At 49.3% G+C, this 17185-nt stretch overlaps 1 protein-coding gene across 2 annotated transcripts in view; it reads left to right on the plus strand.

Moving 5' to 3' along the window:
• LOC139366437 (bromodomain-containing protein 8-like) overlaps positions 1–17185 on the plus strand; it is a 78695-nt gene that overhangs the window by 17077 nt on the left and 44433 nt on the right. For both annotated transcript variants that reach the window (XM_071103921.1, XM_071103920.1), the window contains exons 11-16: positions 671–825; positions 956–1402; positions 1491–1690; positions 1932–2024; positions 2112–2180; positions 2334–2619. In XM_071103921.1, coding sequence (XP_070960022.1) covers positions 671–825; positions 956–1402; positions 1491–1690; positions 1932–2024; positions 2112–2180; positions 2334–2619 — 1250 coding nt within the window. The remainder of the gene's footprint in view (positions 1–670; positions 826–955; positions 1403–1490; positions 1691–1931; positions 2025–2111; positions 2181–2333; positions 2620–17185) is intronic.

The raw sequence follows: 17185 nt of genomic DNA on the forward strand, positions 1-17185 counted from the left end.
ACAGTGCTGAACTTTCTCCATTTATAGACAATTTGTCTAACCGTGGACTGATGAACATCAAGACTTTTAGAGATACTTTTGTAACCCTTTCTAGCTTTATGCAAGTCAACAATTCTTAATCTTAGGTCTTCTGAGATCTCTTTTGTTCGAGGCATGGTTCACATCAGGCAATGCTTCTTGTGAATAGCGAACTCAAATTTTGAGTTTTTTTTATAGAGCAGGGCAGCTCTAACCAACATCTCCAATCTCGTCTCATTGATTGGACTCCAAGTTAGCTGACTCCTGACTCCAATTAGCTTTTGGAGAAGTCATTAGCCTAGGGGTTCACATACTTTTCCCCAACCGACACTGTGAATGTTTAAATTATGTATTCGATATGGACAAGAAAAATAAAATAATTTGTGTGTTATTAGTTTAAGCACACTGTCTATTGTTGTGACTAAGATGAAGATCAGATTACATTTTCTGACTAATTTCTGACTATTTATGCAGAAATCCAGGTTATTCCAAAGGGTTCACATACTTTTTCTTGCACTGTATGTAAAGAGGAACATGCATCTGATTTCTACTCCCAGTGATACCGGTGTACTATTTGTGGTGACACATGCCTCTTTCTCTCTCTCTCTCTCTCTCTCTCTCTCTGTCTCTCTGTCTCTGTGTGTGTGTTCAGTCGGAGAGGCGGTAGTGAAAGCAGAGCTGGGTGAGGAGTTGGAGCTAGTGAAGGAGGCGGGGCTAGTGGAGGAGGACCTGGTAGCTGTTTCCTTCATGGGGGATGAGCTGGACCTGGAGACAGTCGGAGACATCATCGCCATCATAGAGGAGAAGGTAAATAGTGTGGGGGGGTGCTGCTTTTGACCTAGATATCTCTGTAGTAAGCGGTCTTGTTTGTGCGCACTCATCACAGTCCTCTCTCTGTGTGTGTATCGCTTTCTCTCTGTCTGTCTGTATTTCTCAGGTGGATGACTCTGTGGAGGCTCTAGATGCTGCAGCAGTGGAGGCTGCTCTCTCTCTCTGTGAGGAGGCTGTTTCTGCCGGCCACTCCCTCTCAGGCCCCTGGGAGGCCCATGACTTGAAGTCCTCAGAGCCTGGGCCCACGGTTCAGTCTGACCCCACACAGGGGCTTCAGGGTGGAGCGGGAGCTAACCCTGGGGTCCTGGAGCCAGATACAGAGAGTGGAAGGGGGGAAGCCAAGGAGGGATTAGAAACATTGGGGACAGTTGCTCCTTCTGTTGCCGCTGACGACAGCCTGGCAGGAAGTGAGGTCACAGAGGAAGGAGTTCTCACGGTGGAAGGAAGCCTGAGCACAGCTGTGAAGACTGAGAATGAGGAGTGGACCCAGCCAGAACCAAACACACCCTGCCTAGACTCAGAAGACAGTTCTGGATCAGGGAAAGAGTCCAAGGTAATTGTCATCTTTTCAGTAAAACTCACACACGCACATTTACCAAGTGCAGTTGAACTATCATCTCTCCTTGTGTATCTTTATGTAGGAAGTGAAGGATGAGGATGGAGGGAGCGACGGGGATCCTGATGAAGAGGTGGAGATGAAAGAGGAGTGTGGAGAGGGGGAGGGGCCCTACCTATCAGAAGTAGAACCGGCAGCCAGTGAGAGTGAGGATGGCTATGGCCCCTCCTCCCAACGCTACACCACAGCTGATTCGCTAGCCAGCAGCCCCGCCTCTTCTCAGTTGTAAGTTTCCAACCCTGGTCCTTGTATCCATGGCAACTCTTAATCTGAACATGCCATCACAAGCCTGAATAAAGCAAGTCAACTCGACCCTTAAAAATGCTTTTTGACCTATCCCCAAGATGAGGGGTGGTTTCTCTGTAGTAAGCTGTCTTGTGGGCTTTTCTGCACTATCATCACAATCCTGCCTGTCTCTCTCCCTCTATCATTCACCTACCCTCCTGTCTGTGGATCTCTCTCTCAGCTCGATATGTGGGGAGGATCAGGAGGCTGTTCAGGCTCAGAAGATCTGGAAGAAAGCCATCATGCTGGTGTGGAGAGCAGCAGCCAATCACAGGTCAGCTCTTAGACATATTGGCTGTTATTGGGCACATGGTTAAGGCACTGTAGGGTTTGCCTGATCTGTTGTTGTTATCTGTGACAGGTATGCCAGTGTGTTCCTCCAGTCTGTGTCTGATGACATCGCCCCTGGTTACCACAGCATTGTACACAGGTGAGAGTGCTATAAGAGAAAACTGCTTGTTTGCTGAATTATATGTTATGTACATATGAAAATAAAATCTATATGAACAATATAAGTACATACTAACCTTCCCCTCTAAAACACACACACACACACACTCCTCCCTAACACAACCACACACAGACCCATGGATCTGTCGGCCATCAAGAAGAGTATCGAGGCGGGTCAGATCCGTACGACAGCGGAGTTCCAGCGTGACATCATGCTGATGTTCCAGAACGCGGTGATGTACAACAGCTCTGACCACGATGTGTTCCACATGGCCCTGGAGATGCAGAGGGACGTTCTAGAACACGTGCAGCAGTTTCTGGCCACTCAGCTCATCATGCAGACCTCAGAGTCCTCAATCTCCACCAAGAGCCTCAGAGGCCGCGAGGGGGGCCGCAAGCCGGGGGAGCCAGTGGAGAAGGTAAAACTAGACTAGACACACACCTCAGCATCGACACCAACGAGCCAAGACATAGGACAGACTCTGTACCCATCTCGTGCCCCAATAATCTTATCTTGCCTCTCTCCTAACCTCCCTGCCATTACACTTCCTCTGTAGGAGCATGGAGCCTCTGTCTCCCCTCTCCATTACTACTGTCTGTCTACTGTCTCTCCGTTACTACTGTCTGTCTACTCTCTCCTCTCCGTTACTACTGTCTGTCTACTGTCTCTCTCCTCTCCATTACTACAGTCTGTCTACTGTCTCTCTCCTCTCCGTTACTACCGTCTGTCTACTGTCTCTCTCCTCTCCCGTTACTACCGTCTGTCTACTCTCTCCTCTCCGTTACTACTGTCTGTCTACTCTCTCCTCTCCATTACTACAGTCTGTCTACTGTCTCTCCGTTACTACTGTCTGTCTACTCTCTCCTCTCCATTACTACTGTCTGTCTACTGTCTCTACGTTACTACTGTCTGTCTACTCTCTCCTCTCCGTTACTACTGTCTGTCTACTCTCTCCTCTCCATTACTACAGTCTGTCTACTGTCTCTCCGTTACTACTGTCTGTCTACTCTCTCCTCTCCATTACTACTGTCTGTCTACTGTCTCTACGTTACTACTGTCTGTCTACTCTCTCCTCTCCGTTACTACTGTCTGTCTACTCTCTCCTCTCCATTACTACTGTCTGTCTACTGTCTCTACGTTACTACTGTCTGTCTACTCTCTCCTCTCCGTTACTACTGTCTGTCTACTGTCTCTCCTCTCCGTTACTACCGTCTGTCTACTGTGTCTCCTCTCCATTACTACTGTCTGTCTACTGTCTCTACGTTACTACTGTCTGTCTACTCTCTCCTCTCCGTTACTACTGTCTGTCTACTGTCTCTCCGTTACTACTGTCTGTCTACTCTCTCCTCTCCGTTACTACTGTCTGTCTACTGTCTCTACGTTACTACTGTCTGTCTACTCTCTCCTCTCCGTTCCTACTGTCTGTCTACTGTCTCTCCTCTCCGTTACTACCGTCTGTCTACTGTGTCTCCTCTCCATTACTACTGTCTGTCTACTGTCTCCTCTCCGTTACTACTGTCTGTCTACTCTCTCCTCTCCATTACTACAGTCTGTCTACTGTCTCTCCGTTCCTACTGTCTGTCTACTCTCTCCTCTCCGTTCCTACTGTCTGTCTACTGTCTCTCCTCTCCGTTACTACCGTCTGTCTACTGTGTCTCCTCTCCATTACTACTGTCTGTCTACTCTCTCCTCTCCATTACTACCGTCTGTCTACTGTCTCTCTCCTCTCCGTTACTACCGTCTGTCTACTGTGTCTCCTCTCCATTACTACTGTCTGTCTACTCTCTCCTCTCCATTACTACCGTCTGTCTACTCTCTCCTCTCCGTTACTACTGTCTGTCTACTGTCTCCTCTCCATTACTACTGTCTGTCTACTGTCTCTCCCCTCTCCGTTCCTACTGTCTGTCTACTGTCTCTCTCCTCTCCATTACTACTGTCTGTCTACTGTCTCTCCGTTACTACTGTCTGTCTACTCTCTCCTCTCCATTACTACTGTCTGTCTACTGTCTCTCCGTTACTACTGTCTGTCTACTCTCTCCTCTCCATTACTACCGTCTGTCTACTGTCTCTACGTTACTACTGTCTGTCTACTCTCTCCTCTCCGTTACTACCGTCTGTCTACTCTCTCCTCTCCGTTACTACCGTCTGTCTACTCTCTCCTCTCCGTTACTACTGTCTGTCTACTGTGTCTCCGTTACTACCGTCTGTCTACTGTGTCTCCGTTACTACCGTCTGTCTACTGTGTCTCCGTTACTACCGTCTGTCTACTCTCTCCTCTCCGTTACTACCGTCTGTCTACTGTCTCTCCTCTCCGTTACTACCGTCTGTCTACTGTGTCTCCTCTCCCGTTAATACCGTCTGTCTACTGTCTCTCCTCTCCGTTACTACTGTCTGTCTACTGTCTCTCTCCTCTCCGTTACTACCGTCTGTCTACTGTGTCTGTCTACTGTGTCTCCTCCCCGTTACTACCGTCTGTCTACTGTGTCTCCTCTCCCGTTACTACCGTCTGTCTACTGTCTCTCCTCTCCGTTACTACCGTCTGTCTACTGTCTCTCCTCTCCCGTTACTACCGTCTGTCTACTGTCTCTCCTCTCCGTTACTACCGTCTGTCTACTGTCTCTCCTCTCCGTTACTACAGTCTGTCTACTGTCTCCTCTCTCCGTTCCTACTGTCTGTCTACTGTCTCTCTCCTCTCCGTTACTACCGTCTGTCTACTGTCTCTCTCCTCTCCGTTACTACCGTCTGTCTGCTGTCTCTCTCCTCTCCGTTACTACCATCTGTCTACTGTCTCTCCTCTCCGTTACTACCGTCTCTCTACTGTCTCTCTCCTCTCCGTTACTACCGTCTCTCTACTGTCTCTCTCCTCTCCGTTACTACCGTCTCTCTACTGTCTCTCTCCTCTCCATTACTACCGTCTCTCTACTGTCTCTCCTCTCCGTTACTACAGTCTGTCTACTGTCTCCTCTCTCAGTTCCTACTGTCTGTCTACTGTCTCTCTCCTCTCCGTTACTACCGTCTGTCTGCTGTCTCTCTCCTCTCCGTTACTACTGTCTGTCTACTGTCTCTCCGTTACTACTGTCTGTCTACTCTCTCCTCTCCATTACTACCGTCTGTCTACTCTCTCCTCTCCGTTACTACTGTCTGTCTACTGTCTCCTCTCCATTACTACTGTCTGTCTACTGTCTCTCCCCTCTCCGTTCCTACTGTCTGTCTACTGTCTCTCTCCTCCATTACTACTGTCTGTCTACTGTCTCTCCGTTACTCTGTCTGTCTACTCTCTCCTCTCCATTACTACTGTCTGTCTACTGTCTCTCCGTTACTACTGTCTGTCTACTCTCTCCTCTCCGTTACTACTGTCTGTCTACTGTCTCTCCCCTCTCCATTACTACTGTCTGTCTACTGTCTCTCCGTTACTACTGTCTGTCTACTCTCTCCTCTCCGTTACTACTGTCTGTCTACTGTCTCTCTCCTCTCCATTACTACTGTCTGTCTACTGTCTCTCCGTTACTACTGTCTGTCTACTCTCTCCTCTCCGTTACTACTGTCTGTCTACTGTCTCTCCCCTCTCCATTACAACTGTCTGTCTACTGTCTCTCCGTTACTACTGTCTGTCTACTCTCTCTTCTCCGTTACTACTGTCTGTCTACTGTGTCTCCATTACTACCGTCTGTCTACTGTCTCTACGTTACTACTGTCTGTCTACTCTCTCCTCTCCGTTACTACCGTCTGTCTACTCTCTCCTCTCCGTTACTACCGTCTGTCTACTCTCTCCTCTCCGTTACTACTGTCTGTCTACTGTGTCTCCGTTACTACCGTCTGTCTACTGTGTCTCCGTTACTACCGTCTGTCTACTGTGTCTCCGTTACTACCGTCTGTCTACTCTCTCCTCTCCGTTACTACCGTCTGTCTACTGTGTCTCCTCTCCCGTTACTACCGTCTGTCTACTGTGTCTCTCCTCTCCGTTACTACTGTCTGTCTACTCTCTCTCCTCTCCGTTACTACCGTCTGTCTACTGTGTCTGTCTACTGTGTCTCCTCCCCGTTACTACCGTCTGTCTACTGTGTCTCCTCTCCCGTTACTACCGTCTGTCTACTGTCTCTCCTCTCCGTTACTACCGTCTGTCTACTGTCTCTCCTCTCCCGTTACTACCGTCTGTCTACTGTCTCTCCTCTCCGTTACTACCGTCTGTCTACTGTCTCTCCTCTCCGTTACTACAGTCTGTCTACTGTCTCCTCTCTCCGTTCCTACTGTCTGTCTACTGTCTCTCTCCTCTCCGTTACTACCGTCTGTCTACTGTCTCTCTCCTCTCCGTTACTACCGTCTGTCTGCTGTCTCTCTCCTCTCCGTTACTACCGTCTGTCTACTGTCTCTCCTCTCCGTTACTACCGTCTCTCTACTGTCTCTCTCCTCTCCGTTACTACCGTCTCTCTACTGTCTCTCTCCTCTCCGTTACTACCGTCTCTCTACTGTCTCTCTCCTCTCCGTTACTACCGTCTCTCTACTGTCTCTCCTCTCCGTTACTACCGTCTGTCTGCTGTCTCTCTCCTCTCCGTTACTACTGTCTGTCTACTGTCTCTCTCCTCTCCGTTAATACCGTCTGTCTACTGTCTCTCCTCTCCGGTACTACCGTCTGTCTACTGTCTCTCCTCTCCGTTAATACCGTCTGTCTACTGTCTCTCTCCTCTCCATTACTACCGTCTCTCTACTGTCTCTCCTCTCCGTTACTACCGTCTGTCTACTGTCTCTCTCCTCTCCGTTACTACTGTATGTATACTGACTCTCCCCTCTCCGTTACTACCGTCTGGCTGTCTCTCCCCTCTCTGTTACTACTGTCTCTCCTCTCTCTGTTACTACTGTCTGTCTACTGTCTCCTCTCTCCGTTCCTACAGTCTGTCTACTGACTCTCCTCTCCGTTACTACCGTCTGTCTACTGTCTCTCCTCTCCGTTACTACCGTCTGTCTACTGTCTCTCCCCTCTCCGTTACTACAGTCTGTCTACTGTCTTCTCTCTCCGTTCCTACTGTCTGTCTACTGTCTCTCTCCTCTCCGTTAATACCGTCTGTCTACTGTCTCTCTCCTCTCCGTTACTACTGTCTGTCTACTGTCTCTCTCCTCTCCGTTAATACCGTCTGTCTACTGTCTCTCCCCTCTCCGTTACTACAGTCTGTCTACTGTCTCCTCTCTCCGTTCCTACTGTCTGTCTACTGTCTCTCTCCTCTCCGTTAATACCGTCTGTCTACTGTCTCTCCCCTCTCCGTTACTACAGTCTGTCTACTGTCTCCTCTCTCCGTTCCTACTGTCTACTGTCTACTGTCTCTCTCCTCTCCGTTACTACCGTCTGTCTACTGTCTCTCCCCTCTCCGTTACTACCGTCTGTCTACTGTCTCCTCTCTCCGTTCCTACTGTCTGTCTACTGTCTCTCTCCTCTCCGTTACTACCGTCTGTCTACTCTCTCCTCTCCGTTACTACAGTCTGTCTACTGTCTCGCCGTTACTACTGTCTGTCTACTCTCTCCTCTCCATTACTACTGTCTGTCTACTGTCTCTACGTTACTACTGTCTGTCTACTCTCTCCTCTCCGTTACTACTGTCTGTCTACTCTCTCCTCTCCATTACTACTGTCTGTCTACTGTCTCTCCTCTCCGTTACTACCGTCTGTCTACTGTGTCTCCTCTCCATTACTACTGTCTGTCTACTGTCTCTACGTTACTACTGTCTGTCTACTCTCTCCTCTCCGTTACTACTGTCTGTCTACTGTCTCTCCGTTACTACTGTCTGTCTACTCTCTCCTCTCCGTTACTACCGTCTGTCTACTGTCTCTACGTTACTACTGTCTGTCTACTCTCTCCTCTCCATTACTACTGTCTGTCTACTGTCTATCCTCTCCGTTACTACCGTCTGTCTACTCTCTCCTCTCCGTTACTTCTGTCTGTCTACTCTCTCCTCTCCATTACTACAGTCTGTCTACTGTCTCTCCGTTACTACTGTCTGTCTACTGTCTCTCCGTTACTACTGTCTGTCTACTGTCTCTCCGTTACTACTGTCTGTCTACTGTCTCTCCGTTACTACTGTCTGTCTACTCTCCCCTCTCCGTTACTACTGTCTGTCTACTCTCCCCTCTCCGTTACTACAGTCTGTCTACTGTCTCTCCGTTACTACTGTCTGTCTACTGTCTCTCCGTTACTACTGTCTGTCTACTGTCTCTACGTTACTACTGTCTGTCTACTGTCTCTCCGTTACTACTGTCTGTCTACTGTCTCTACGTTACTACTGTCTGTCTACTCTCTCCTCTCCGTTACTACTGTCTGTCTACTCTCTCCTCTCCGTTACTACCGTCTGTCTACTCTCTCCTCTCCGTTACTACTGTCTGTCTACTGTCTCCTCTCCATTACTACTGTCTGTCTACTGTCTCTCCCCTCTCCGTTCCTACTGTCTGTCTACTGTCTCTCTCCTCTCCATTACTACTGTCTGTCTACTGTCTCTCCGTTGCTACTGTCTGTCTACTCTCTCCTCTCCATTACTACTGTCTGTCTACTGTCTCTCCGTTACTACCGTCTGTCTACTGTCTCTCCTCTCCATTACTACTGTCTGTCTACTGTCTCTCCGTTACTACTGTCTGTCTACTCTCTCCTCTCCGTTACTACCGTCTGTCTACTCTCTCCTCTCCGTTACTACCGTCTGTCTACTCTCTCCTCTCCGTTACTACTGTCTGTCTACTGTGTCTCCGTTACTACCGTCTGTCTACTGTGTCTCCGTTACTACCGTCTGTCTACTGTGTCTCCGTTACTACCGTCTGTCTACTCTCTCCTCTCCGTTACTACCGTCTGTCTACTGTCTCTCCTCTCCGTTACTACCGTCTGTCTACTGTGTCTCCTCTCCCGTTACTACCGTCTGTCTACTGTGTCTCTCCTCTCCGTTACTACTGTCTGTCTACTCTCTCTCCTCTCCGTTACTACCGTCTCTCTACTGTCTCTCTCCTCTCCGTTACTACCGTCTCTCTACTGTCTCTCTCCTCTCCATTACTACCGTCTGTCTACTGTGTCTGTCTACTGTGTCTCCTCCCCGTTACTACCGTCTGTCTACTGTGTCTCCTCCCCGTTACTACCGTCTGTCTACTGTGTCTCCTCTCCCGTTACTACCGTCTGTCTACTGTCTCTCCTCTCCGTTACTACCGTCTGTCTACTGTCTCTCCTCTCCCGTTACTACCGTCTGTCTACTGTCTCTCCTCTCCGTTACTACCGTCTGTCTACTGTCTCTCCTCTCCGTTACTACAGTCTGTCTACTATCTCCCCTCTCCGTTCCTACTGTCTGTCTACTGTCTCTCTCCTCTCCGTTACTACCGTCTGTCTGCTGTCTCTCTCCTCTCCGTTACTACCGTCTGTCTGCTGTCTCTCTCCTCTCCGTTACTACCGCCTGTCTACTGTCTCTCCTCTCCGTTACTACCGTCTCTCTACTGTCTCTCTCCTCTCCGTTACTACCGTCTCTCTACTGTCTCTCTCCTCTCCGTTACTACCGTCTCTCTACTGTCTCTCTCCTCTCCATTACTACCGTCTCTCTACTGTCTCTCCTCTCCGTTACTACAGTCTGTCTACTGTCTCCTCTCTCCGTTCCTACTGTCTGTCTACTGTCTCTCTCCTCTCCGTTACTACCGTCTGTCTGCTGTCTCTCTCCTCTCCGTTACTACTGTCTGTCTACTGTCTCTCTCCTCTCCGTTAATACCGTCTGTCTACTGTCTCTCCTCTCCGGTACTACCGTCTGTCTACTGTCTCTCCTCTCCGTTAATACCGTCTGTCTACTGTCTCTCTCCTCTCCATTACTACCGTCTCTCTACTGTCTCTCCTCTCCGTTACTACCGTCTGTCTACTGTCTCTCTCCTCTCCGTTACTACCGTATGTATACTGACTCTCCCCTCTCCGTTACTACCAACTGGCTGTCTCTCCCCTCTCTGTTACTACTGTCTCTCCTCTCTCTGTTACTACTGTCTGTCTACTGTCTCCTCTCTCCGTTCCTACAGTCTGTCTACTGACTCTCCTCTCCGTTACTACCGTCTGTCTACTGTGTCTCCTCTCCATTACTACTGTCTGTCTACTGTCTCTACGTTACTACTGTCTGTCTACTCTCTCCTCTCCGTTACTACTGTCTGTCTACTGTCTCTCCGTTACTACTGTCTGTCTACTCTCTCCTCTCCGTTACTACCGTCTGTCTACTGTCTCTACGTTACTACTGTCTGTCTACTCTCTCCTCTCCATTACTACTGTCTGTCTACTGTCTATCCTCTCCGTTACTACCGTCTGTCTACTCTCTCCTCTCCGTTACTACTGTCTGTCTACTCTCTCCTCTCCATTACTACAGTCTGTCTACTGTCTCTCCGTTACTACTGTCTGTCTACTGTCTCTCCGTTACTACTGTCTGTCTACTGTCTCTCCGTTACTACTGTCTGTCTACTGTCTCTCCGTTACTACTGTCTGTCTACTCTCCCCTCTCCGTTACTACTGTCTGTCTACTCTCCCCTCTCCGTTACTACAGTCTGTCTACTGTCTCTCCGTTACTACTGTCTGTCTACTGTCTCTCCGTTACTACTGTCTGTCTACTGTCTCTACGTTACTACTGTCTGTCTACTGTCTCTCCGTTACTACTGTCTGTCTACTGTCTCTACGTTACTACTGTCTGTCTACTCTCTCCTCTCCGTTACTACTGTCTGTCTACTCTCTCCTCTCCGTTACTACCGTCTGTCTACTCTCTCCTCTCCGTTACTACCGTCTGTCTACTGTCTCCTCTCCATTACTACTGTCTGTCTACTGTCTCTCCCCTCTCCGTTCCTACTGTCTGTCTACTGTCTCTCTCCTCTCCATTACTACTGTCTGTCTACTGTCTCTCCGTTACTACTGTCTGTCTACTCTCTCCTCTCCATTACTACTGTCTGTCTACTGTCTCTCCGTTACTACCGTCTGTCTACTGTCTCTCCTCTCCATTACTACTGTCTGTCTACTGTCTCTCCGTTACTACTGTCTGTCTACTCTCTCCTCTCCGTTACTACCATCTGTCTACTCTCTCCTCTCCGTTACTACCGTCTGTCTACTCTCTCCTCTCCGTTACTACTGTCTGTCTACTGTGTCTCCGTTACTACCGTCTGTCTACTGTGTCTCCGTTACTACCGTCTGTCTACTGTGTTTCCGTTACTACCGTCTGTCTACTCTCTCCTCTCCGTTACTACCGTCTGTCTACTGTCTCTCCTCTCCGTTACTACCGTCTGTCTACTGTGTCTCCTCTCCCGTTACTACCGTCTGTCTACTGTGTCTCTCCTCTCCGTTACTACTGTCTGTCTACTCTCTCCTCTCCGTTACTACCGTCTCTCTACTGTCTCTCTCCTCTCCGTTACTACCGTCTCTCTACTGTCTCTCTCCTCTCCATTACTACCGTCTGTCTACTGTGTCTGTCTACTGTGTCTCCTCCCCGTTACTACCGTCTGTCTACTGTGTCTCCTCTCCCGTTACTACCGTCTGTCTACTGTCTCTCCTCTCCGTTACTACCGTCTGTCTACTGTCTCTCCTCTCCCGTTACTACCGTCTGTCTACTGTCTCTCCTCTCCGTTACTACCGTCTGTCTACTGTCTCTCCTCTCCGTTACTACAGTCTGTCTACTATCTCCCCTCTCCGTTCCTACTGTCTGTCTACTGTCTCTCTCCTCTCCGTTACTACCGTCTGTCTACTGTCTCTCTCCTCTCCGTTACTACCGTCTGTCTGCTGTCTCTCTCCTCTCCGTTACTACCTTCTGTCTACTGTCTCTCCTCTCCGTTACTACCGTCTCTCTACTGTCTCTCTCCTCTCCGTTACTACCGTCTCTCTACTGTCTCTCTCCTCTCCGTTACTACCGTCTCTCTACTGTCTCTCTCCTCTCCATTACTACCGTCTCTCTACTGTCTCTCCTCTCCGTTACTACAGTCTGTCTACTGACTCTCCTCTCTCCGTTCCTACTGTCTGTCTACTGTCTCTCTCCTCTCCGTTACTACCGTCTGTCTGCTGTCTCTCTCCTCTCCGTTACTACTGTCTGTCTACTCTCTCCTCTCCATTACTACAGTCTGTCTACTGTCTCTCCGTTACTACTGTCTGTCTACTGTCTCTCCGTTACTACTGTCTGTCTACTGTCTCTCCGTTACTACTGTCTGTCTACTGTCTCTCCGTTACTACTGTCTGTCTACTCTCCCCTCTCCGTTACTACAGTCTGTCTACTGTCTCTCCGTTACTACTGTCTGTCTACTGTCTCTCCGTTACTACTGTCTGTCTACTGTCTCTACGTTACTACTGTCTGTCTACTGTCTCTCCGTTACTACTGTCTGTCTACTGTCTCTACGTTACTACTGTCTGTCTACTCTCTCCTCTCCGTTACTACTGTCTGTCTACTCTCTCCTCTCCGTTACTACCGTCTGTCTACTCTCTCCTCTCCGTTACTACTGTCTGTCTACTGTCTCCTCTCCATTACTACTGTCTGTCTACTGTCTCTCCCCTCTCCGTTCCTACTGTCTGTCTACTGTCTCTCTCCTCTCCATTACTACTGTCTGTCTACTGTCTCTCCGTTACTACTGTCTGTCTACTCTCTCCTCTCCATTACTACTGTCTGTCTACTGTCTCTCCGTTACTACCGTCTGTCTACTGTCTCTCCTCTCCATTACTACTGTCTGTCTACTGTCTCTCCGTTACTACTGTCTGTCTACTCTCTCCTCTCCGTTACTACCGTCTGTCTACTCTCTCCTCTCCGTTACTACCGTCTGTCTACTCTCTCCTCTCCGTTACTACTGTCTGTCTACTGTGTCTCCGTTACTACCGTCTGTCTACTGTGTCTCCGTTACTACCGTCTGTCTACTGTGTCTCCGTTACTACCGTCTGTCTACTCTCTCCTCTCCGTTACTACCGTCTGTCTACTGTCTCTCCTCTCCGTTACTACCGTCTGTCTACTGTGTCTCCTCTCCCGTTACTACCGTCTGTCTACTGTGTCTCTCCTCTCCGTTACTACTGTCTGTCTACTCTCTCTCCTCTCCGTTACTACCGTCTCTCTACTGTCTCTCTCCTCTCCATTACTACCGTCTGTCTACTGTGTCTGTCTACTGTCTCTCCTCTCCGTTACTACCGTCTGTCTACTGTCTCTCCTCTCCGTTACTACAGTCTGTCTACTATCTCCCCTCTCCGTTCCTACTGTCTGTCTACTGTCTCTCTCCTCTCCGTTACTACCGTCTGTCTACTGTCTCTCTCCTCTCCGTTACTACCGTCTGTCTGCTGTCTCTCTCCTCTCCGTTACTACCTTCTGTCTACTGTCTCTCCTCTCCGTTACTACCGTCTCTCTACTGTCTCTCTCCTCTCCGTTACTACCGTCTCTCTACTGTCTCTCTCCTCTCCGTTACTACCGTCTCTCTACTGTCTCTCTCCTCTCCATTACTACCGTCTCTCTACTGTCTCTCCTCTCCGTTACTACAGTCTGTCTACTGACTCTCCTCTCTCCGTTCCTACTGTCTGTCTACTGTCTCTCTCCTCTCCGTTACTACCGTCTGTCTGCTGTCTCTCTCCTCTCCGTTACTACTGTCTGTCTACTCTCTCCTCTCCATTACTACAGTCTGTCTACTGTCTCTCCGTTACTACTGTCTGTCTACTGTCTCTCCGTTACTACTGTCTGTCTACTGTCTCTCCGTTACTACTGTCTGTCTACTGTCTCTCCGTTACTACTGTCTGTCTACTCTCCCCTCTCCGTTACTACTGTCTGTCTACTCTCCCCTCTCCGTTACTACAGTCTGTCTACTGTCTCTCCGTTACTACTGTCTGTCTACTGTCTCTCCGTTACTACTGTCTGTCTACTGTCTCTACGTTACTACTGTCTGTCTACTGTCTCTCCGTTACTACTGTCTGTCTACTGTCTCTACGTTACTACTGTCTGTCTACTCTCTCCTCTCCGTTACTACTGTCTGTCTACTCTCTCCTCTCCGTTACTACCGTCTGTCTACTCTCTCCTCTCCGTTACTACTGTCTGTCTACTGTCTCCTCTCCATTACTACTGTCTGTCTACTGTCTCTCCCCTCTCCGTTCCTACTGTCTGTCTACTGTCTCTCTCCTCTCCATTACTACTGTCTGTCTACTGTCTCTCCGTTACTACTGTCTGTCTACTCTCTCCTCTCCATTACTACTGTCTGTCTACTGTCTCTCCGTTACTACCGTCTGTCTACTGTCTCTCCTCTCCATTACTACTGTCTGTCTACTGTCTCTCCGTTACTACTGTCTGTCTACTCTCTCCTCTCCGTTACTACCGTCTGTCTACTCTCTCCTCTCCGTTACTACCGTCTGTCTACTCTCTCCTCTCCGTTACTACTGTCTGTCTACTGTGTCTCCGTTACTACCGTCTGTCTACTGTGTCTCCGTTACTACCGTCTGTCTACTGTGTCTCCGTTACTACCGTCTGTCTACTCTCTCCTCTCCGTTACTACCGTCTGTCTACTGTCTCTCCTCTCCGTTACTACCGTCTGTCTACTGTGTCTCCTCTCCCGTTACTACCGTCTGTCTACTGTGTCTCTCCTCTCCGTTACTACTGTCTGTCTACTCTCTCTCCTCTCCGTTACTACCGTCTCTCTACTGTCTCTCTCCTCTCCATTACTACCGTCTGTCTACTGTGTCTGTCTACTGTGTCTCCTCCCCGTTACTACCGTCTGTCTACTGTGTCTCCTCTCCCGTTACTACCGTCTGTCTACTGTGTCTCCTCTCCCGTTACTACCGTCTGTCTACTGTCTCTCCTCTCCGTTACTACCGTCTGTCTACTGTCTCTCCTCTCCCGTTACTACCGTCTGTCTACTGTCTCTCCTCTCCGTTACTACCGTCTGTCTACTGTCTCTCCTCTCCGTTACTACAGTCTGTCTACTATCTCCCCTCTCCGTTCCTACTGTCTTTCTACTGTCTCTCTCCTCTCCGTTACTACCGTCTGTCTACTGTCTCTCTCCTCTCCGTTACTACCGTCTGTCTGCTGTCTCTCTCCTCTCCGTTACTACCGTCTGTCTACTGTCTCTCCTCTTCGTTACTACCGTCTCTCTACTGTCTCTCTCCTCTCCGTTACTACCGTCTCTCTACTGTCTCTCTCCTCTCCGTTACTACCGTCTCTCTACTGTCTCTCTCCTCTCCATTACTACCGTCTCTCTACTGTCTCTCCTCTCCGTTACTACAGTCTGTCTACTGTCTCCTCTCTCCGTTCCTACTGTCTGTCTACTGTCTCTCTCCTCTCCGTTACTACCGTCTGTCTGCTGTCTCTCTCCTCTCCGTTACTACTGTCTGTCTACTGTCTCTCTCCTCTCCGTTAATACCGTCTGTCTACTGTTTCTCCTCTCCGGTACTACCGTCTGTCTACTGTCTCTCCTCTCCGTTAATACCGTCTGTCTACTGTCTCTCTCCTCTCCATTACTACCGTCTCTCTACTGTCTCTCCTCTCCGTTACTACCGTCTGTCTACTGTCTCTCTCCTCTCCGTTACTACCGTATGTATACTGACTCTCCCCTCTCCGTTACTACCGTCTGGCTGTCTCTCCCCTCTCTGTTACTACTGTCTCTCCTCTCTCTGTTACTACTGTCTGTCTACTGTCTCCTCTCTCCGTTCCTACAGTCTGTCTACTGACTCTCCTCTCCGTTACTACCGTCTGTCTACTGTCTCTCCTCTCCGTTACTACCGTCTGTCTACTGTCTCTCCCCTCTCCGTTACTACAGTCTGTCTACTGTCTCCTCTCTCCGTTCCTACTGTCTGTCTACTGTCTCTCTCCTCTCCGTTAATACCGTCTGTCTACTGTCTCTCTCCTCTCCGTTACTACTGTCTGTCTACTGTCTCTCTCCTCTCCGTTAATACCGTCTGTCTACTGTCTCTCCCCTCTCCGTTACTACAGTCTGTCTACTGTCTCCTCTCTCCGTTCCTACTGTCTGTCTACTGTCTCTCTCCTCTCCGTTAATACCGTCTGTCTACTGTCTCTCCCCTCTCCGTTACTACAGTCTGTCTACTGTCTCCTCTCTCCGTTCCTACTGTCTGTCTACTGTCTCTCTCCTCTCCGTTACTACCGTCTGTCTACTGTCTCTCCCCTCTCCGTTACTACCGTCTGTCTACTGTCTCCTCTCTCCGTTCCTACTGTCTGTCTACTGTCTCTCTCCTCTCCGTTACTACCGTCTGTCTACTGTCTCTCCCCTTTCCGTTACTACAGTCTGTCTACTGTCTCCCCTCTCCGTTGCTACTGTCTGTCTACTGTCTCTCTCCTATCCGTTACTACCGTCTGTCTACTGTCTCTCTCCTCTCCGTTACTACCGTCTGTCTACTGTCTCTCTCCTCTCCGTTACTACCGTCTGTCTACTGTCTCTCTCCTCTCCGTTTCTACCGTCTGTCTACTGTCTCTCTCCTCTCCGTTACTACCGTCTCTCTACTGTCTCGTCTCTCCGTTACTACCGTCTGTCTACTGTCTCTCCCCTCTCCGTTACTACAGTCTGTCTACTGTCTCTCCCCTCTCCGTTACTACTGTCTGTCTACTGTCTCTCCTTTACTACTGTCTGTCTACTGTGTCTCCGTTACTACCGTCTGTCTACTCTCTCCTCTCCGTTAATACCGTCTGTCTACTGTCTCTCTCCTCTCCGTTACTACTGTCTGTCTACTGTCTCTCTCCTCTCCGTTAATACCGTCTGTCTACTGTCTCTCTCCTCTCCGTTACTACTGTCTGTCTACTGTCTCTCTCCTCTCCGTTACTACCGTCTCTCTACTGTCTCTCCTCTCCGTTACTACCGTTTGTCTACTGTCTCCCTCTCCGTTACTACCGTCTGTCTACTGTGTCTCCGTTTCTACCGTCTGTCTACTCTCTCCTCTCCGTTACTACCGTCTGTCTACTGTCTCTCCTCTCCGTTACTACCGTCTGTCTACTGTGTCTCCGTTTCTACCGTCTGTCTACTCTCTCCTCTCCGTTAATACCGTCTGTCTACTGTCTCTCTCCTCT

The sequence above is a fragment of the Oncorhynchus clarkii genome, chromosome 14 (assembly GCF_045791955.1).
Source record: "Oncorhynchus clarkii lewisi isolate Uvic-CL-2024 chromosome 14, UVic_Ocla_1.0, whole genome shotgun sequence".
NCBI lineage: Eukaryota > Metazoa > Chordata > Actinopteri > Salmoniformes > Salmonidae > Oncorhynchus > Oncorhynchus clarkii.